At 30.6% G+C, this 22,614-nt stretch overlaps 1 protein-coding gene and 1 pseudogene across 1 annotated transcript; both read left to right on the forward strand.

Annotated features, from left to right (window-relative positions):
* Positions 1-6,877: 6,877 nt before the first annotated feature.
* Positions 6,878-8,016, forward strand: LOC136062718 (uncharacterized; annotated as a pseudogene).
* A 9,872-nt stretch (positions 8,017-17,888) lies between these two features.
* Positions 17,889-21,346, forward strand: LOC112000358 (putative calcium-transporting ATPase 13, plasma membrane-type). Its single transcript, XM_024032471.2, has one exon. It carries the CDS (start codon positions 18,077-18,079, stop codon positions 21,122-21,124), a length of 3,048 nt encoding a protein of 1,015 aa, XP_023888239.2. The 5' UTR covers positions 17,889-18,076; the 3' UTR covers positions 21,125-21,346.
* The last annotated feature ends 1,268 nt before the right edge of the window (positions 21,347-22,614 follow it).

The following is a 22,614-nucleotide window of genomic DNA, read 5'->3' on the forward strand; positions in this document are numbered from 1 at the left end:
AATTAGAGCGACTCAAATAAATAGAACCAAAAAAAAAAAAAAAAAAAAGTTTTAACATTCCTCTTAATTTCCTTTCTCTTTGGGGTTAGGGTGTTATGGCATGATTGGAACCCAACATTCATTCTTGTTTTCTTTTTCATCAAATGAGAGTTTCTCGAGTTTTTCAAGCACCAAAAATATTCCTATATGGTCCTTAATATCATCCTTACACAAATACCAAACACTACAACACATGACCTTGGTGTCGCCATGTATAATAGAATTTCAATATATAGTGTTTGTTCTATGATGATTGTTCTTTATTATTAGGCCAAGAAACAAATGGGTGTTTGGTATATTTAGGGTTCGAACCCAAGATCTCTTAGTAGTTAAGGATTTACCAAAAAAAAAAAATTAGGCTTTGCATTAACTTCTATGTTGCTACATATTACTCAAATACTAAACCTAGCCGATTTCTTAACAAAATTTGTAATTTTGAATTCACACTTTCCCAAAAGTGATCATCACATTTGCTGCATTTTACACAATCAAGTGTTTTGTATTTTCTTTTTTTTAAAAAAAGGGGTTGTGTATTATTGTTAGATCCACCTATCAGAGTATTGCACTTGGACACAAGGTTTACAATATCCTAAATTACTCCCCTGTCTTCTCCCTTTCATAAAAAAAAAATAATAATAATAATAATAAGAAAAAAGAAAAAAGAAAAAAGAAAAAAAAGGATCATGCTAGTGTTATACACTCGTGGAAAAGAAATTGAAATTGAAATCTTTATAGGTCGTAAACTAACGAGACTTAATCTTTCTAAATCAATATGATCTTTAATTATCTTAATGCAACTAATATGTGTGTGTGTGTGTGTATATATATATATATATATAGAGAGAGAGAGAGAGAGAGAGAGAGAGAGAGAGAGAGAGAGAGAGAGGCTCAAGTTACACCATTTTATAGCCATTGATTTTCATAAAATCTAAGGGTCAAAAAGAAACCACTTAACATATCATTAATATAAAATTATTAATTGCCTGATTAGCTAAATTTCCTTAAAAAAAACCCACCCTTATTCATTGTACCTAGAACTTAATCTTTTCATGTAAAAAAAAAAAAATTAATGAAGGAAAATGATATTTTCATAATATTGTTCATACTTCCATAAGTATCTCTCACATGTGAAATTTCTCATAGATTTTACTATTGAGGGAGGTTACTACACAAATAATAAAAAGAAATCAGAAAATTAGTAATTATTTAGTAATCCATTAATAATTATCCCTCCTCCCACTGACTCTGATCACAACAGTACCAGTTAGTCAATCTCATTCTATGGAATTTGTAACATGGGATCCTTACTAAGGCAGAGCATTTTTGCACATTTAATATCACATGACCATGTAGTAAATAGAGTAAAGAAATAAAGGCAATAGGAGAGAAATTTATAAAAATTAAACACAAACTCGCATCATCAACAAAGTCTTGACCACTTTCTCAAAAAAAAAAAAAAACAAAAAAAAAAACAAAAACAAAAAAAAAAAAAAAAAAAAAAAAAAAAAAAAAAAAAAAAAAAAAAAAAAAAAAAAAAAAAAAAAAAAAAAAAAAAAAAAAAAAAACAAAAACAAAGTCTTGACCAAGTAACAATTACTAGCTACAACTTTCAGTATCCAAAGAAGATGAAACACAACAAAATCAAATAGGGACACATGTGCAACTCAGGTTGATTTAAGTTTTTATTTTTATTTTATTTGTGTAATAACCTCCCTCATAGCAAAGTCTATCCAAAATCTACTGGAAATAAAATATGTGAGAGAGAGTTATGGAAGTATATATAAACAATATTATGAAAATTTCATTTTTCTTCATTATTGTTTTTTAAAAAGGAAATTGATTAAGTATTTGGAGCTGTGAATGGATGGGTTTTAATTAGTTAATGTTGTATTTTTTTTTTTTTTTGAGTAAACAATAATACTTATTAGAACACACATGAAAATAATAATAGTGTTTTAAACTAGGTTTATAATACATTACATAATTAGAGTACAACTACAATTAGTTAATGTTGCAATTAATAACTCTATATTAATGACATGTTAAGTGGTGTTTTTTTCACCCCTAGATCTTATGAAAATTAGTGGCTATAAAAATGTGTAACTCTACATGTGTAATTCTATGCAACTTGAACCCATCTTATGCATAAACTTCACTAGGAAATTTCACTATATAGGTTCGAAATCATCTCCCATATCAAAGTTGAACTTTCAAAATTTTTTTTTTTTTTTTTCAAATTCTAATTAGCCCAACTAGTAAAGTATTTTGTCGTTAAATAAGATGTCTAGGGTTTTATTATACCAAAAACAAATTGGTATTTTGATCTAATGATAAAAGACAATCATCATGAGCAGACGCCAGAGATCGAAACTCACTCTCTCTCTCTCTCTCTCTCAAAAAAAAAAAAAGCTTTCGCTATTTTTAATTTATCCAATGTGTAATGTCTTAATAGAATGACTTATCAACAGAAACATGGTTCCCATTTCCGTAATAGCTATATCTATATGTTTAAGGACACTCCAACTACCACAATATTCTGGGTGTAATACAACTTGAATTATTAAATTTTCACCAACCCAACGACAAACAACTTTTGATAATAACAATATTCATTTTCCCCCCATAACCATATATACAGCACCCAAGATTTATTTGTTCGGGTAATGCAATTTTTATCACGAAAATTAGTTCTCAACATAATTGTTTTAACTAATCTATTGTGTCTCCCAAACTTTCTTATTTTTAATTCAAGCATATGTCCACGTATATTCCAGCATTAACCATCATAAAGTAACATAGGTCTGATAATCAAAATATTTAAAATATTACATTAGACAATTAATTATTATTATTTTTTTTTTATAAAATACCTTTTATAAGCTTTTAATAAACCAAATTAGTGCTAGAATATTCTAAAAGAAATCACAAATATTTATATTAGGCTCTCTATCTGTAGTATTATGTTAGAATAGTCTGCACCATTTTCAGTAATTTTGGTGATATCTTTTCTCTCTTATCTCTTATGGTTCAAACCTCCATAGCTGAGTCTCCAAGCTTTTCCTCACATATTTGTTCATTCAAAGAGTAAGAAGCTCTCCCCTCATTACCAAAGCTCTTCCTTCTCTAAGCTTCGATCTTCTTTTTGGATATAAGATAAAAATTCTACTCTAACCTAATCTAAGTGTATATATGTGTAAACTTTTCTTCTGAAAACTTGAATCATGACCCTTGTTTCTAACACCCTACTAGCAATTATACTTGTGAAGTGACTACCACACCAAAGATATGCGATAGTTAAGCTTCTCTCTTCTTGACATGCTATTGGAATGTTTCAAATAACATCCATTAACTCAAAGGTCAACTTATGGATTATAAATTAAAATTTTAACTAACTGCTAATAACTTCAATGAATGCGATAGCACAACCCTATCATCATGATCAGCGTAAATAACATTGTGAATTTTTTTTTTTTTCTCATTTCAATTTGTTTGTTTTTTTTTTTTTTTGGTTGGATGTGTATCTTGTCATTTATAACTTCCAACCATACATCTGTCCAATCATTTGTTGTCACGATGAATGAGTTCAAATTAGATATAAAATGCTAAAAATATGTCACCTGAGTTTCTATTGGGACACGTAGCATAAAAAATAATCGCGTGCATAAAATAACAAAAAGTAAAAGTGTTTACAAAAGTGTAAGGATGAAAATAAAATTTTGTAAAGCTTCGGGACAAAGACCGAATTTAGTGCAAAATTTAGGACTAGAATAATGTTTTAGTCTTAAAAATTCAACACATGACAATTCATTGCACAGACACCCAATCAAAAGCCACCATATTTTGTAACTTTAAGGATGAGAGGAGTGTACTGGTGGTGCCACCAGAAACTTGCTGGAAAGTCATCGGATATCTTGGACAAAAATGGGAAAGAACCCTATGGCTCTAATACCAATGATAGAAAAAACATAATTAAACAGTGAAGCATGTATCTCCTTAGAGCATTAGTATGTAATTATTTGCTAGCAAAAATATCAAGCTTTTTCATGTGTAAAGCTGCCAAAGTCTTCTAAGAAAGGACAGAAAGCAGATTCAAAATTTTAAATTATTTTCTAAGGTTACCCTACCATATGAAGTTCTTATAATTCAAACCTTTCATTTCGGTTCATAAATATTGCCAGAGATGAACTCGTAGCGGCAGCATCAAGTAGTGTCTGTTTGGATACAATTTATTATTGTTGAAAATTGATTGTTGCTAAAAATATTATAACAAAATAATTTTTAAATGTATAAATAGTACCGTAGGACTAATTTTTAATATTTTTTAATGTATAAACAGTGCAAACATTGTTTATAAACAGTACTTTTTAATCTAAAAAGTCAAGAACTCCGGCAAAGAAAAAAAAAAAAAAAAAAACTGAAAACGCAGCTTACACAAAACGCAACGCAACTTTGAGCACAATCTAAACCAATACACAATGATGAGGGGGAGTGGTAAGGGGAGTGACTTGGGTCTTAGATTTGGAGGTTTTTATTTTATTTTTATTTTTTTATATTAAATAAATCCGAAAAAGAACAATAAAAATATGACATGTCAATTTATTTTTTTAATATCTGATTTTGTATCATTATTTAAAGTTTTTCTTAGTAGTCTAATGACATGGTTTAATATATGTATTGGTTTGGATTGTGCTCAAAGTTGCGTTGCGTTTTGTGTAAGTTGCATTTTCAGTTTTTTTTTTTGCTGGAGTTCTTGACTTTTTAGAGACAAAAAGTACTGTTCATAAACAGTTTGTGTACTGTTTACGCACTGTTCATGCACTGTTCACACATTAAAAATATTAAAAATTGGTCTCACGGTAGTATTTATACATTTAAAAATTATTTTGCTACAGTGTTTTCAGTAACAATCAGTTTTTAGCAACAATAAATTGTATCCAAACGAACCCTATATATATATATATATATAAGAATCATGACATGATTTACTTTGAAACATATATTTTGAAATGAAATGTTAGGATTTAAAAAACTCTAGTAAGAGTACCCTGAAAGAGAATCTTAGAAAACTTTATTTAAAAAAAAAGCTTTAAATATATCTCCTCATAAGGAGATACCCATTACTTATTGCAAATTTAATGCACCATTCAACAAACCTTTAAATAATTTTACTTATAAGCTCAACATTATTGCAAAATTAATGCACCACTTAATCCACAACTTCAACTTTCATTTAATGTATGACATGTTTTTTAAGGGAAAAATTCCATGGCACCCCTTGAACTTTAGGGTGTGTTTGTTTGGAGGTGAAATAGGGTAGATTGAAAACTTTGAAGAGAAAATAGGGAAAAAAAAAAAAAAAAAACTTTTATGAAGTGTGTTTGGTTAGGTGGGGATAAAAGAAAATAAATGATAGGGTTTAGGTGTTTTTTCCCTAAGGCTATTAAAAAGTTTTCTCTCTAAAATGAAATGAAAACTGAGGAGGGAAGCTCATAAAATGAACTTCCAAAAATACCCCTCATATTGGATTTTACCTCCAACGTGTTGACTATTTTTTTTCTTTGATTTTTTCTTTCTCTGTTTACTAACATGCTTGGCTTTTTTTTTTCCTGTTTACTAACGTGGCTGGCTTTTTTTTTTTTCTTTGATTTTTTTCTTTCTCTGTTTACTAATGTGCTTGGCTTCTTTTTTTTTTCTTTTTTTTCTTTTTTTTTTCTTCTCTTTCTTTGATTTTGTCTGGACGTGTTAGCTTTCTTCATCTTCATTTTTTTTGGGTGCTCATATGTTTATTTTCTTATTAATTTTGGTTGGTTTTTGTTTTTGTTCCCTTTTTTTTTTTAGAAAATAGTTTTGGGTTAATTTTTTTTATGTTTTTATGTTTTTTTTTTTAATACTTTAATGAAGTGTCTATCTATACACAATTTTTTTTAAAGTATAATGTATTACTTTTTGTTTTATTTAATAGGGACATAATGGCAAATTTATACAAACTTTATTTTCAATCAAACAAAAAAGTTTTTCATCCCTCCACTTTTTCACCCTTTTAACCAAACACGAATGAGGAAAACTAAATTTTTTTTTATCTTCTCACTTTTCCATCATCTCTTCATTTTCTATCCTCCCACTTTTCCATCATCTCAACCAATGGACCCTTAGAGTAGTAACCATTACACCTTATGAACTCTTTTTTTAGCCAATTTGCTTCTTAAACTTCACACATATGCCAAATTAGTGATTATGTTAGTTTGTTGTTAAATGAACTAATAGCTTCCCAATGCAGATTAAAAACAAAAGTACTGAAACCAATTTACAAAGAAACCGATGAGAGAAGAAAGGGAAATCTTAGTTGAGAGAAAGAGAGAGAGAGAGAGCGAGAGAGAGGTATAGTGCAATTATTGAAGAATAAAATGGAAAACTCATAAAATGGGATTGTGAATCTTATTTAATTAGAAGCTTTCACCCTCCAACAAACTCTTAAATAAATTTCATTCTAAAGAGAGAAGCATTTTTTCAAAGTAAATGCACCAATTTGACTCGCAGTTTCAGCTTTCGCTTATATATATATATATATATATATAGAGCCTATGACATATTTTTAACACGTAACCAAAGAGCCATACAAAGGGTACTAGAAGCCTTTATAATGTACCAATTGTATTTTGGTCCTTATTGACCTTGCTTGTTCACACGCTCATTTGTCTTGGAGCAAATGGCATTAGTCTCAAGCTTATCCCAAGATATTCCATTGATTCAGTGCTCTTCCCCAAAAATTTAAGTCAACATGAAGAGCACAAATAGAATAATTGAAATTTCTAAAGCTCGAGCTTTTCATTTTCAATCCATGAATTTTGCGAATGCAACAAAGCAAGGCATTAAAGCACTAGAACCGACAATAGTGTATCATCCCGAAAATTTCTATGTAGCTCTAATGGAAATTGGCACAACATCATATTCTGCACTATTGCTAGTGGATACTTGTTCCAATACTACATGGGTTCAAGGTGAAGGATGCATTAACTGTTTCTCCCTAACTGTTGGAAATTTCAAGTATGCAGAGTCTAGGATAAATGGTCTTGTATCTTGTGATGATCCTTATTGTTTTCCTAGAATATGTCAAGATAACTTATGTGTTTTTGAAAACAACTATGATGATAAAAGTCACTCTAGTGGTTATCTTTCACCTGACACATTCACTTTCCCTACCAAAATGTAGGGAGGGGACATCCAAGCTACCAAAATGTAGTTTTTGGGGTTGGCTTAGACAATCAAAATATAGCATTTAGTAAAATTAGGAAATCTGAAAATACAGTAGCTGGGTTCTTGGTCTAGGCATGTGGATATCGATCAATCCTAAAGCAACTAGAAGCTAACACCGACCTACGTTTCTCATATTGCCTTTCTTATTGGACCGATAGACAGAACACCCACACATATTTACATTTTGGCAAAGATGCACAAATTAGAAGAACTGATCAAGCAATGGTACAAACAACACCATTATTACCCAACCAAAATATGTACTACGTGGAAGTGTTGGTTATTAGCATGGAGGGGAAGGAGCTTCCAATATATCCAGTAGAGTTTCAATTAAGAAGTGATTTTAAGGGTGGGTTTGCTATTGATTCAAGATCTGCATTAACTTATCTTGTTCAAAATGCATATAATGTTGTCATAGCTAAGATAATTAAATACTTACAGGCATATAACCAGAATCCTATGAAGCATCTAGAACTACCTCAACAACTTTGTATGATGTCCAGCCAACTGAAAATCAACCATTTCCATCATTAACAATTCATTTACTCGGAGCAAAACTTGAGCTTGGTAGTTATCGAGTCTTCCAATTATTTTATGATAATATTTATTGTATGTTTATCATGCCTACTTCTCAACGTGGGGACGAATATTCTAGGCGCATATCAACAAGCAGAGTTTCGATTCTCATTTGATGTTGGAACAAATGAGATGAATTTTATTTAAGAGAAATGTCATTTTAATTAGAATGACTCAAATAAATAGAACAAAATAAAATAAGAAGTTTTAACATTCCCCTTAAGTTATGGTGTTATGGCATGATCTGACTCCAATATTCNGAATATGATGTTGTGCCAATTTCCATTAGAGCTACATAGAAATTTTCGGGATGATACACTATTGTCGGTTCTAGTGCTTTAATGCCTTGCTTTGTTGCATTCGCAAAATTCATGGATTGAAAATGAAAAGCTCGAGCTTTAGAAATTTCAATTATTCTATTTGTGCTCTTCATGTTGACTTAAATTTTTGGGGAAGAGCACTGAATCAATGGAATATCTTGGGATAAGCTTGAGACTAATGCCATTTGCTCCAAGACAAATGAGCGTGTGAACAAGCAAGGTCAATAAGGACCAAAATACAATTGGTACATTATAAAGGCTTCTAGTACCCTTTGTATGGCTCTTTGGTTACGTGTTAAAAATATGTCATAGGCTCTATATATATATATATATATATATAAGCGAAAGCTGAAACTGCGAGTCAAATTGGTGCATTTACTTTGAAAAAATGCTTCTCTCTTTAGAATGAAATTTATTTAAGAGTTTGTTGGAGGGTGAAAGCTTCTAATTAAATAAGATTCACAATCCCATTTTATGAGTTTTCCATTTTATTCTTCAATAATTGCACTATACCTCTCTCTCGCTCTCTCTCTCTCTCTTTCTCTCAACTAAGATTTCCTTTCTTCTCTCATCGGTTTCTTTGTAAATTGGTTTCAGTACTTTTGTTTTTAATCTGCATTGGGAAGCTATTAGTTCATTTAACAACAAACTAACATAATCACTAATTTGGCATATGTGTGAAGTTTAAGAAGCAAATTGGCTAAAAAAAGAGTTCATAAGGTGTAATGGTTACTACTCTAAGGGTCCATTGGTTGAGATGATGGAAAAGTGGGAGGATAGAAAATGAAGAGATGATGGAAAAGTGAGAAGATAAAAAAAAATTTAGTTTTCCTCATTCGTGTTTGGTTAAAAGGGTGAAAAAGTGGAGGGATGAAAAACTTTTTTGTTTGATTGAAAATAAAGTTTGTATAAATTTGCCATTATGTCCCTATTAAATAAAACAAAAAGTAATACATTATACTTTAAAAAAAATTGTGTATAGATAGACACTTCATTAAAGTATTAAAAAAAAAAACATAAAAACATAAAAAAAATTAACCCAAAACTATTTTCTAAAAAAAAAAAGGGAACAAAAACAAAAACCAACCAAAATTAATAAGAAAATAAACATATGAGCACCCAAAAAAAATGAAGATGAAGAAAGCTAACACGTCCAGACAAAATCAAAGAAAGAGAAAATAAAAAAAAAAAAAAAAAAAAAAAAAAAAAAAAAAAAAAAAAAAAAAATTCACTTTCGGTTGAATTGAAATCCAAACTTTTACGTGCATGTTTCTTTGAGTTCAAGTTAAATTGCAAAAGGAGAGAAAAGAGGGGCGGATTGCCTTTGCGATGTCATCCTTAGAAAAAAGAGACAGTATAATGAGCTTTACTTTGGCAATACATTTTCCTAATTGGTTGGATTTTTTTTTTTTTTTAAAAAAAAAAGTTACAATATGCTACTAACCTTGTAAGTTGAATAATTTCATACTTAAATCTTCAAGCACTTTATGTATAGAAAAATTGTGCCAACTAAACTATTAGGCTCTTGAAAAATAAATAAATCTTTAATATCTGCTACGAGATCAATGCGAGCTAAACATTTTGATTGACTAGTCTATCATGTAGCAATATAGGATAACACAATGACCGAAAATAATCACCACAATTTGAAATTGACTTCATTATTCAAATTAAATTAAATATTATATATCTAAATATTTACAAACTGTCCCATGATTTAAAATAGCAATTTATACGTTAACATCAATGAGGAAGAGTATCTTGAATTAAATATGAATATCTATACGTATGCAAAATGTTACAATGTATCTTCTTTTGAAATGTATGGTATAAAAGGAAGAAACTTGAGCATTACAATGTGGAATCAATAAAGATGTTTTACAGAAAATCTTTTCCAAAAGTGAATAGAAACAACAAAATATAACATAAAAATTTGTTCGTTTTTCTTTATGCCTAAACAAAGTATTTATGATTCTAAAAAAGAATTATTATAGTCTGAGTTTTGTAAAGTGTAAACCCCAAGCTCTAAGGCAAACATAAAGTATTCCACTAAAACAAAAAGTATAGTCAAGCTACCGATTGTCTATTCGAACAACTTAAATTTCAACGAACTGACTAAAACTTTGCACTAAATATCAATTATAAATCCTTTTGCCTAACAAGCCTAAACCAGTGATCGTGAAGTAAAAAGGATGTGACTCACATTTGCCTGTATAGAAAGTAAATAATGATTCCAATGCACCCTAAAGTGGCCTAATGCTTTGAAGTAACTTCTTCGAAATTATTATCACACGATAGCGTGATCGATGAAAAAGAAGAGAAAATATACTAATGGAATGTTTTAAAACGAGTTAAGGAATATATCTCTTGCTTCTGAACAAAATTTATTGATTTATTTTTATGAACGAGATGTTATAAGAATTTGCATGAGCTCTTTCGCCTCCAATATTCCCACATATTTCTATGCATTTTAAATGATTCTCTCTTTTTCATTATGTTATATATGTAAATATAGTGTGAAGAATATAGGATAAATAATACTTTATTTTTAAATACGCCAAGTTCGTAGTTTGAATTCAACTAATTGGCACTAGAGGCTTAAAGCTCACTCAATTTGACTCATTAATTTTCCTTATTGTCCCTAGAAAAAAGCACTAGATTGTAAATTACCCCTCCAATTGATTTGGCCTATTGCAGGATTCTTCCTAGTATAAATTATCTTTAAAATGTTAATTCTCTTGTTAAGATACTATTTTCTTTTGAAAGCAAGACGGAAACTTTATTAAGAACAAAGAACAAAACAGTTCACTCTCACATGTTATATTCTCTATCCCATGCACATGCTGCTATATTTTCTACTCAAAAAATCTCAAACTTACATTCTCTATCCCATGCACATGTTATATTATTTCAAAACATTTTCTTTAAAATGAAAGAAAGTGCATTTAAAATATTAAAATTTTTTGATAAAGGTAATTAATATTATCAAATATCTATTTATATTTCCTGTTAACAGAATATTCCTTTTACAAGGACTAAAGTTTGATTTAAAGGAAAATATATGTTTATTCATTCAGAACCATTGGAATCTAGACTGAATATGCCTGATTAATTACTGAACTCTCAATGAAATAATAGTCTACTGATTCTCAAAAAAAAGAAAAAGAAAAAAAGAATATGTTTTGCAGGGAAAGAAAGATATCTCATTGGTCGTTCGTAGAATTCGAACCCAATGAAACATATATAAGATTTGGTATAAAGGAATGTGAAATCAAAGAAAACATGTATATTTTTTTCCTTTAAGAATTTGGTCACATCATATTATTTTATAGTAAGCACTACCAGTACCAGCTTTAAAAACTATAGAATGCAAGTCCTTTTAAAGTAATTAAGCACTAAGCAGCATACGGAGAGCGCATTATTATTGTTAGGTCTGTGCTTGTGTGACATGGAGAAACATGGTTAAGAAAAATTATTGTTTCCGTTAATGCATTTTATTTGGTTCTTTATAAAAACCATAACTATTAAAGTATGAATTAATTAGAGCACCCGTATTAGTTGTGCTAAAACAAATGCTATTTTGACACATGAAAAAATATCTATATTAACACATCATTTTATAGTTCACCTAAATTACAAATTCTTATAAGGAGGACTATTCCTATAGATTCTAAACTAGATATGCTTGATTAATTATTAAGAGTCTCACTGAAATAATAGTCTATCGATTCTCAACCAAAAAGAAAGTCTAGTAGAAATCGAATCCCTTTAGGAAACATAAAATTTGATACAAAGGAATGTGAAATCATAGAAAACATGTATTTTTTTTCCTTTAAAAATTTGGTCACATCATATTATTTTATATTAAGCACTACCATTACCAGCTTTCCAACAACTATAGATTGCAAGTCCTTTTAAAGAAATCAGCATACGGAGAGAGCATTATTATTGTTTGGTTTGTGCTTTGTATGATACGGAGAAACATGTTTAAGGAAATTATTGTTTCCATTAATGCAATTTATTTAGTGTTTTATAAAAATCATAACTATTAAAGTATAAATTAATTAAAAAATCTGTAGAATATAGCTTGATGATAGATTTGTTTTGCAAAGATGCGATTCTCAAACCCCAAGGAATATTTGGGTGGCCAGTTCATTGATTTAGGATTTAGCGTAAACTCGAAAGTTTCATGTTCAATCCGTTACATTATTGATCTATTGTATTTCAAAGTTGTTTTTTGGGTAAGATGATATCATATGAGACCACCCTTCCACACAAATAGTAAAATAGTCTCATTAAAAGGCCAAAATTGTACAAATTTTCTTATATAAAAAAAGAAAAAGAAAAAAAAAGGGAAAAGATGGGTTTCTTAAGTCAAATTTGTATTAAGTTATGTAATTAACTGACTCAACAAAAATGAACAAGTTAGAAATCACCTTCTTTTTATTATTATTATTATTATTATTATTATTATTATTATTTGAGAAAGAAGTTAAAGATCACTTGAAAAATTAAGGAAAGGCATGCATAAAATTTGAGTTCGGTCTTTAGCTCAAATTTGACTCAAACTCAATAAAATAGTGAATAACCAAACTTAATTAAGCACCTTTGTACTCATCTAGATTAGTTACGTTTACAATTAAACCTAATGGTAGCATAGACATTTCTTCTCCTCCAAACTCAACTACAAAGTGAATAACCAAGCTTTTTCATCGGTTCTAACTAGGAATAACCTTACTTGCACCATAACTTGTAACTTCTCCAAAGAGGGGAAAGGAACAAAAGCAAAGCACACACACACAAAAATAAAAATAAAAAAAATTCCATATCTCGAGTGCAAGACACTCATAGTCATAGACTTGACCATAAAAGATTCCGCGCAATTGTCTTTCTCAAGCAAGTTACTTCATCTTGCCAAAACCATGCTATTGCAGGAAATGTGATGCATAAGTTTGAGATTCATGCATCGTAAAAAGACATTATACATTACACTTAATTAGGAATTAACTATAAAGAATGTTTTTAATTTTGTAAGGTAGCATGAAACACAAAAAAATTGCTTCCAAGAACATTTGGTTTATTTAATTGATACCATTTGAATCAAATAGTTATTCACTACTTATTCTAATCCATTCTACATCTTTTACCAATAAAATATGGAATCTATTTCTTTAACCATGGAAAATTGAGATATTAATTCCATCTAATCAAGACATTAGGAATCATAAGCTTTTGCATATAATGCATTTCCTTGCAAAAAAAATTGATTCTTTCCTTACTCTTTTTCGTGAAACACGTACATGGCAACTGCTATAAAGTTCACCCTTTTATTTATTTATTATTTAATTGGTAGATATTGGGGGAGAAGAGATGTGAGGTTAGAACCACATACATAACACTACAAATAATGTCATATTACCACTCGACAATCAATTAATTTATGTTCAAACCATAGTCATGAAACACCATAAAATTTTGCTCATTACTTACAAAATTCTCGATGAATTATATGTTTGACAATTTTAACAAATCTTTAATCAAGAACTACTCTAAATTCATCCACTCTCTTGGATCAAACCGTATGAACTAACCATACTTGAGATTGTCTATCCAAATTTAAAATTAAAATCTCTCTTAGTGTTCACTATTCATCTTTAAATTGACAAATGAATTATTGAGAATAGGAGACTTGGTTTTTATATATATATACATACATATATATATATATAGACACACAAACACACATATATATAGGGTTGGGTTTAAGTTACACCTGGTGTAACTCTAAGTAATGTTACACCACTCAATATTTTTTAATTGGATGCGAATATTGACAAATCCATCGTTAGATTACATTATCTTCATATATTCTTCAAGCTTGCAAAATTTCGAGGTGATTAAAGATTAATAGTCATGTCATTAATCAATTGTTAAAATTCAAATTTTTTGTAGTTTAAAATAATGTATAAAAGATGAGTTTATAGATCAAATGGTAAATAGCATCCGATTGATATGAAAATTGGCATACATGTTAAGAACACATAGAACGTGTAATTCAACGGTTAGATTTTCAAAATATTAATTTAATAACAAGTTATTGGGTGGTGTAATATTACTTAGAGTTACACCATGTATAACTTGAACCCAACTCATATATATATATATATATATATCAACTTCCACACACTTTTCTAAATTAGGTTAATTATGGAATTTCAACTTAGTTGTCAATTAAAATTGTTATAATTAGAAACCCCTCCTTTAATTTCTAGCGTTCAAATCAATTTGGAAAAATCCTAGCTTTACATGTTTTGCTTTTCCAACACGAAAAAATGACCTAATTTTTTTAAGTCAAATTTTATTTTAAAAATCAAATTTTAATTAAATTGTAGTTAGTATTCTTTTCAAATACATTCACTCAAACTCTTTTAAAAAAACCAATTTCAAATACACATCTTAAAAATTGACAGAATTTAGCAACAAATTTGGTTGTAACTGATGACTATAAATCCTATCTAATATAACTATATATATTTTGAAAATCCATGGGACATTATGCAAGTCATCATACTTGAAGGCTTAGGAGTACATATTGAAAATGGATTATTTGGGTACCATGACTGGTAAAGAACTGGAATGAAAAAGAAGGTAATAACTCTCACTGTGGATTTTGGGGATTGTATTTGTATCACCAATGGAGTGACACACGTGGGATATCTTCACTTATGTAGTTTGGTGAGCTGTGTTGCGTACATGCTAAACATCATTCTGCTTTTCTTCCTCATAAAGTCTTCTTAACTTCTTCAAATATTCATCGAAGTTGGATCTCAAACACTTTACTAGAGTCATATGAGGAAAGAATAATATATTATTATTCCCAAAAGTAAAAAGCGAAAAAACTATTTTAAAAATAAAATAATGAAAGTTCTAATAATAGAGTCTCATGTAGGAAATTTTTTTAAAATTTATTAAAAAAATTAGTAATATAATAGACGTCCATGTGAAGTAAATTACCTTATTAATAATTTACTTTAATAACGTGTTGTGTTTACCCTACATGAAAAAAAAAAATATATATATATATATATAATATTAAACTAGTTGACATTTTTTGGTGTATTCATAATATTTAAGATTCAAATTTCTCATTCTTATTATAATTATCGAATTATTAACCAAAAAAAAGGTACAGTTTATATGAAACAAAATTATAAGTTAATATTTAAAAAAGACAAAAAGACTGATATTAAGACTTTTTTTTCCCGAAATGACTAATATTAGGATGTAATATTAACATTACGTAAAATAATGCATTTTCGATTATCTTTGGCACATAGTGGACAAACGATAGCATTTTTTATTTATTTTTTTCTATTTTACTAAAGGGAAAAAAATATTATTTAATTTTGAGGGTTAGTTTACATTTATAAATAAATATAATAAGATTAAATTTACTACTCGTTCATTAAAAAAAAATGGAATTAATCTATAATTGAAAATAAGGGGATAAAAAGAGAGATTAGTTTACATTTATATATACAATATACATTATAATATTATTTTTCTTCCATAAATATAATAAGATTAGTTTTACATCTTATTCATGTGAAGAAAAAAAAAATAATCTAATAAATTGACAATGAGGGGGTAGTTTTTTAGTTTCCATTTATATAAATAAATATAATAAGATCAGAATTATATCTCATATATCCGCAAAAAATAAATTATGGAATCAAACAAGTAAATTGAACATTCTAAAAAAAAAAATAGTAAATTGAAAATGATCCAATATGTATCTTGTATTTTTCTTTTTTAATAATCAGTAATACTTATTAGAACACGCACGAAAATAGTAATACTAATATTTTAAATCGGGTTTATAGTACATTACATAACCAATATGTATCTTGTATGTGAAAGATGCATCAAGTTTATATTTTCAACAACAATTCCAGATCCTATATAAAAATTAATGATATTTTATCCAATTAATGGGGTAGCCCCTTATTATCATATATTTATATCATCTCTTACTTAAAATATAGATATATAATACATAATCTTTATATAAATATATATATATATATATATTATATGATTGGAATAGGATTATTGATGCAGCCATGCGGTGAACACAGAGCGAACTATTCTTTCACCTTTTACTAAGGAATAAGATTATTGGGTGTTCATTTTTCTGTACTCTCCAAAGTACTCTAAGACGTTTTTAACATTAAATTAACAATAAATAAGGAAAAAAAAAAAACATTAATAACTTAATAAAAAGAAAATTGAAATTTCTTAAAGTGAGATCATGCCATAAATCTGTAAAAATTAGCACGCTAACTCCACTAGGGCTGTTTTTTTTTTTTTTTTTTTGAGAATCAAGACCAAGCCTGCAAAAACTTTATTAAGAACCTGAATAATCTGCAAGAACAAGAAAGTCTATTTCAGACGGAACATCCTCCATTCAAGCTAGCAAAGGAAAAAAAGAGAACTCTTTGAGTTAAGGCATGTGCCACAACAATGTCTTGCCTAATAATGTGAGAGAAAGAAAAACTCTTAAGTGAGTTAACAAAAACTAAAGTATCCTTAACTAAATGACTAAAGGAAGAAGAGAACATATCCCCTGTTTTGACCACATAATCTTTTTAAATTTCATATATTTCCACGTTTATATGTGTATGGGTGTGTGGTTTTTAGAATTACAAATTGTGTTAAATCTTGTTTATTTAAATTAACAAGAACTAATAGTTTAATGCCAATAAATTAGGTTGGATCTCATTAGACGTATTTAATTCAATTTCAAAATTAATTTATATCAAGATATGGTCGAATTTGAAGAACTAGGTAGTATTCTAAATGTAGCAAAAGAAACAAAAAAATGGGTCATCAAAGTCATTAAATTTCTAAAAAAAATGAGAAAAGAATTCTCAAAAATAAATATATTATTATTATTATTATTTGGATTGAAAAAAAAATAGAATTATATGAATTGAGTGAAACTCGAAAAAGATAAAATTCAACAATTCATAATCAAATGAGTTACTAATCGTCCATTAAAATTTGATCTATGGATTGGGAAAATAAGTATCATGTAAGGGAAGTTTGTGGTGTGCTTGTATTAAAATCCATTTCCTTGTCCCTTTTATGTGTGTGTGTTTATTTCTAAAAACAAAAGGAGTAGTATAACTAAAGCATTAGGGAGAATCAACATAAAAAATAAAATAAATAAAATAAAAGGTGGTGTGTTATAACTTCCCTATACGTGTTAAAGGTTTAATTCACACAAAACTTAGAAAAGAACGATGCTGGTATTCCAAAACCGAAGTTTCAATTTAGAATATATTTATTTGTATTGCCAAAACATAAAAGGCGGCAATAATATTATGTAAGTTATTACTTTTTTATTAATGAATAATAAAGAGTTACACCACGTAGTCCTTCCTGTAAATTCAATGAAAGTTCCAATTAAATTGTCAAAATAAAATAGAAACTTTATACTAATTATTAAGAAGTTGCACTGAGCTTTGTAATTCAATGGAATTATTCCTTCTCTGCCAGAAAATCTTGGGTACAAATCTTCACTATCACTTATAGTAACTTCGCAAAAGGAAAAAACAAAAAAACAAAAATAGGAAGTTGCCATGCAACTTCTTAATTTTTTTTTTTACTATATATACAAGAAATTGTTATAGGTTCTACAATCTACAATATCTACAAAGTTCTCCAATTCCCCTTAGCGTTACTCATGATTTCCTATACCTTCCTCCCAAAAGAAAAGACATTGATTCTGTCATTGCACTCTTATTATTATTTTTTCAACTAAACTATCTTTCTACATTTTAGCCTCCCCCTCTTTCTCTGTGCACTTATTAACCTCCATTGTCATGTCTACTTTGGGGTTGCCAAAATCTGACGAGATTGTCATATGTGATGACGTCTGGTCGGTCTCCAATAATATCCCCAAGCGGAGATGGCGGTTGGCTATCACTGCCATATACTTCACCACGGTCCTTGTTTCTTTGACCAAGAAAGTTCTTGACAAAGATGGCCCTCTGTTGCGCACTCTTTCTTATGTTGCTATTGACGTGCAGGACAAAACCGTTCCTTCCTTGCTCAGTGTTGATCCAAAAAAGCTCAGTGACATGGTAAGGAACAAAAACTTTGAGACTTTGAGTAAGTTTGGTGGAGTTAAAGAACTTGCTTTCATTCTTCAAACTCATGTAAAAAATGGTATTAATGGTGATGAGGCTGATCTTATTCAGAGACAGAATATTTTTGGTACCAATAAATACCCAAAACCACCAGCTAAAAAGTTCCTCAGATTTGTGTATGAGGCACTTAAAGATACAACAATTTTAATACTTTTGGCATGTGCTATGCTCTCTCTTGCCTTTGGAATCAAGCAACATGGCTGGAAAGATGGTTGGTATGATGGTGGGAGTATCATTGTTGCTGTGTTCTTGGTCGTTGCGGTCTCAGCAGGGAGTGACTATAAGCAATCAAGGGAATTTCAGAAACTCTCAACTAAGAGCAGTGATATAAGAGGGGAAGTTGTGAGAGATGGGAGGCGCCAACCTGTATCGATATTTGATATCGTTGTGGGTGATATTGTATGTTTAAAGATTGGTGATCAGATTCCTGCAGATGGGTTGTTCTTGGAAGGACATTCCTTGAAGGTGGATGAGTCTAGCATGACTGGTGAAAGCGATCCTATTCAGATTGATGAAAGGAATCCCTTTATGTTATCAGGCACAAAGATCACGGATGGCTTTGGCTTCATGCTTGTCACTTCTGTAGGCATGAGCACCGCGTGGGGTGAGATGATGAGTTCAATAAACCGTGAATTGAATGAGGAGACACCATTGCAAGCACGCCTCAACAAGTTAGCTTCTTATATTGGGAAAGTTGGGCTGGTGGTGGCTGCACTTGTCCTTGTTGTTATGCTTATTCGCTATTTCACAGGGAACACCAAAGATGACAAGGGAAACAAGGAATTCAATGGTAGCAAGACCAAGTTTGATGATGTGATGAATGCAGTACTGAGCATTGTGTCTGCTGCTGTTACTATCATTGTGGTGGCTATTCCTGAAGGCTTGCCTTTGGCTGTTACTCTAACTCTGGCGTATTCTATGAAATGTATGATGGCTGATCATGCTATGGTCAGAAAACTATCTTCTTGTGAGACAATGGGCTCAGCCACAATAATTTGCACAGATAAAACAGGCACTCTCACATTAAATGAAATGAAAGTTACAGAATTTTGGCTTGGAAAGGAGGCCGTGGAAGATGACAATTATTCTAATTTGGCAGGTAATATACTCAAACTACTACATCATGCAGTTGGCTTAAACACAACTGGTACGGTTTACAAGCCAAATTCTACATCAGTTCCTGAGGTTTCTGGCAGCCCAACTGAGAAAGCCATTCTTTCTTGGGCTGTATTTAATTTGGGTATGAATATTGAAGAAGTAAAGCAAGATTATCACATAATCCATGTAGAGACATTCAATTCTGTGAAAAAGAGAAGTGGGGTTTTGGTGAAGAATAACAATGAGAAGACCATTCATACTCATTGGAAGGGAGCTGCTGAAATGATATTGGCTATGTGTTCAACTTATTATGATAGAGCAGGGGTGCTAAAAGTAATGGATGAAGAAGAAAGGTTACAACTTGAGTCTATTATCAAGAATATGGCACAAAAAAGCTTACGATGCATTGGCTTTGCCCACAAAGAAGTTACAGAAGAAAGTGGACAACCTATTGAGAAGCTTGAAGAAAATGGGCTAACATTATTAGCGTTAGTTGGCATGAAAGATCCATGTCGACCAGGAGTTAATACAGCTGTGGAGTCTTGTAAAGCTGCTGGGGTGAATGTCAAAATGATCACTGGTGACAATGTGCACACAGCAAAGGCAATAGCTTTTGAATGCAAGATTCTCAAACCTAATGAGGATGTAGGTGATGAAGCGGTAGTAGAAGGGGTACAATTCAGGAATTACTCACCTGAAGAAAGAATGGAAAAAGTTGATAAAATCCATGTAATGGCCAGGTCATCCCCTATTGACAAGCTTCTGATGGTACAGTGCTTGAAGCAGAAAGGTCATGTGGTTGCAGTCACAGGTGATGGAACCAATGATGCTCCTGCTCTAAAGGAAGCAGACATTGGGCTTTCCATGGGGATCCAAGGAACTGAAGTGGCAAAAGAAAGCTCAGATATAGTCATCTTGGATGATAATTTTACCACTGTGGTGACAGTATTGAGGTGGGGAAGGGTTGTATATAACAACATTCAAAAGTTTCTTCAGTTTCAGCTCACAGTGAATGTTGTTGCCCTTGTCATCAACTTTGTTGCAGCTGTTTCTTCAGGTAAGGTCCCACTAACTGCAGTTCAACTATTATGGGTGAATCTAATAATGGACACATTAGGAGCTTTAGCCTTGGCTACTGAGAAACCTACTAATGATCTTATGTCAAAGCCACCTGTTGGTCGATCAAAGCCACTTATAACTAGAATCATGTGGAGGAATCTCATGGCACAGGCTGTGTATCAGGTAACCACCTTATTGGTTTTACAATTTAAAGGAAAATCCATCTTTGGTGTAAATGAGAACGTTAAGAACACCCTCATTTTCAATACTTTTGTCCTTTGCCAAGTTTTCAATGAATTCAACGCAAGAAAATTGGATAAGAAGAATATATTCAAAGGGATACTTAAGAATAAGCCGTTTTTAGCAATTGTTGGGATCACCATAGTTCTTCAACTGGTGATGGTGGAGTTTCTAAATAGGTTTGCCAATACTGAGAGACTTGATTGGGGGCAATGGGGTGCTTGCATTGGACTTGCAGCTTTGTCATGGCCGATTGGTTGGCTTATAAAGTGCATCCCAGTTTCAGGCAAGAAGTTGGCAAACAAAAGAGCTTCTCCAACCTGAACGACTAGCCATGATCAGCTCTTACCAGGACATACTTTTCATATCTTCCTTTGTTTAATATAAGTGCCAGAAAATTTTTAGACACTCTACCATTCATCATTCATCCCTCTCAATAGTTTCTTAATTTTAGTTATGTAAATATCAATTTAGTTACTACATACTACCAGTTCATGTTGTGAATTGTAATTTCTTGAATAGTAGATTATAAAAAGATATATACCTTAAAGATGTCTATGGTTCGTTGCTATTGTTTTCATTTCGGTATTCATGATGGTCTTAAACTTGAGATAAAGTAATTGCTTTAAGATCTAACCAGCAACTACCTTTTGTAATAGTTATCTTTTTCTTTTCTTTTCTTTTCTTTTCTTTCTTTCTTTAATACGTGCAGATATAGTGCTAATTATTTGACTAGAAACTTCTTCCAGTTAGCCTTTAATATAAGCTTTAAACACACCAAGGAGGGAAGAATGATAAAGCCAGGGTGAACATGATAACCTTAAACATAATGAGGAGAAAGAATCATCATTAGTTTGAATTAGGGAAAGGGGAAAGGGGAAGCGATGAGCCACATCCTCTGTGAAGATAATTCAAGATTGAGACTGCAGGGAGAGGGTTCTTATATAACATTTTTTTTTTTTTTGCTTTCCCACGGGGAGATGAGATACTGTTTAAGCTAAACCTCCTCACACTTATTTTGAATTAGGGGCTTGCCTCTCCCTCTCTCTATCTCCTGTGTCCATCTCCTGTCAAGCGTGCTCCCCGCCACTCTGCTCTCATAGCTACTGTATACAAGCAATGTATTATACACATGGTAAACAGGAAAATTAGTTGATGTTGAAGAAACATTCAGTGATTTGGTTGCAAATGATGTTTAGGTTCCTTCCAAATAAACAAGCCATCTTGGGCACCATTAAATACTTTATAACAAAATCGCAAATCTAACAGGATATCCATTTTTAAGCTTCCTCTTCAAAGATCATAGTCATACATTATGATTGCTTTTTCTTAAATTTCGTTGTTAGTTCCCTACGCTTGAGCTAAAAGCTAACTAACAGTATTGCACGGTTATCTTCAGCATTTTGTAATTTGAACTTGCAGGGTTACTGTAATTGATGTGCAATAATTCATATTCCACATATTTATTGCCAAGGCTATAGAGAAAACTATAGCAAACTACGTTTAATTATCATTTTGCATAAGCCAGAGGAAAATCTGCTTGCCTAGTAAAAATTTCTGACAGATGGTCTTGATTTCCCAAAGACTGAGGAGAAGCACAGCCCAACTATCATAGCAGTCTGGCACAAGATGAGTCAAACAACTTGCTTTAGCTTTCATTGAATACTAATCCAAACCATGGTGTATTAATCTGAGCCACATTTGGAGTACCAAACCTGCACACATAACCTAGTATTTATTCATAATACATGCCTAAAAAATATTCATTTTCCCCCAACCACATGGTAAAACATATAATAGCATTCATTGAAGTA

Source organism: Quercus suber, unplaced genomic scaffold (assembly GCF_002906115.3).
Source record: "Quercus suber isolate HL8 unplaced genomic scaffold, Cork oak 2.0 scaffold_444, whole genome shotgun sequence".
Lineage (NCBI taxonomy): Eukaryota > Viridiplantae > Streptophyta > Magnoliopsida > Fagales > Fagaceae > Quercus > Quercus suber.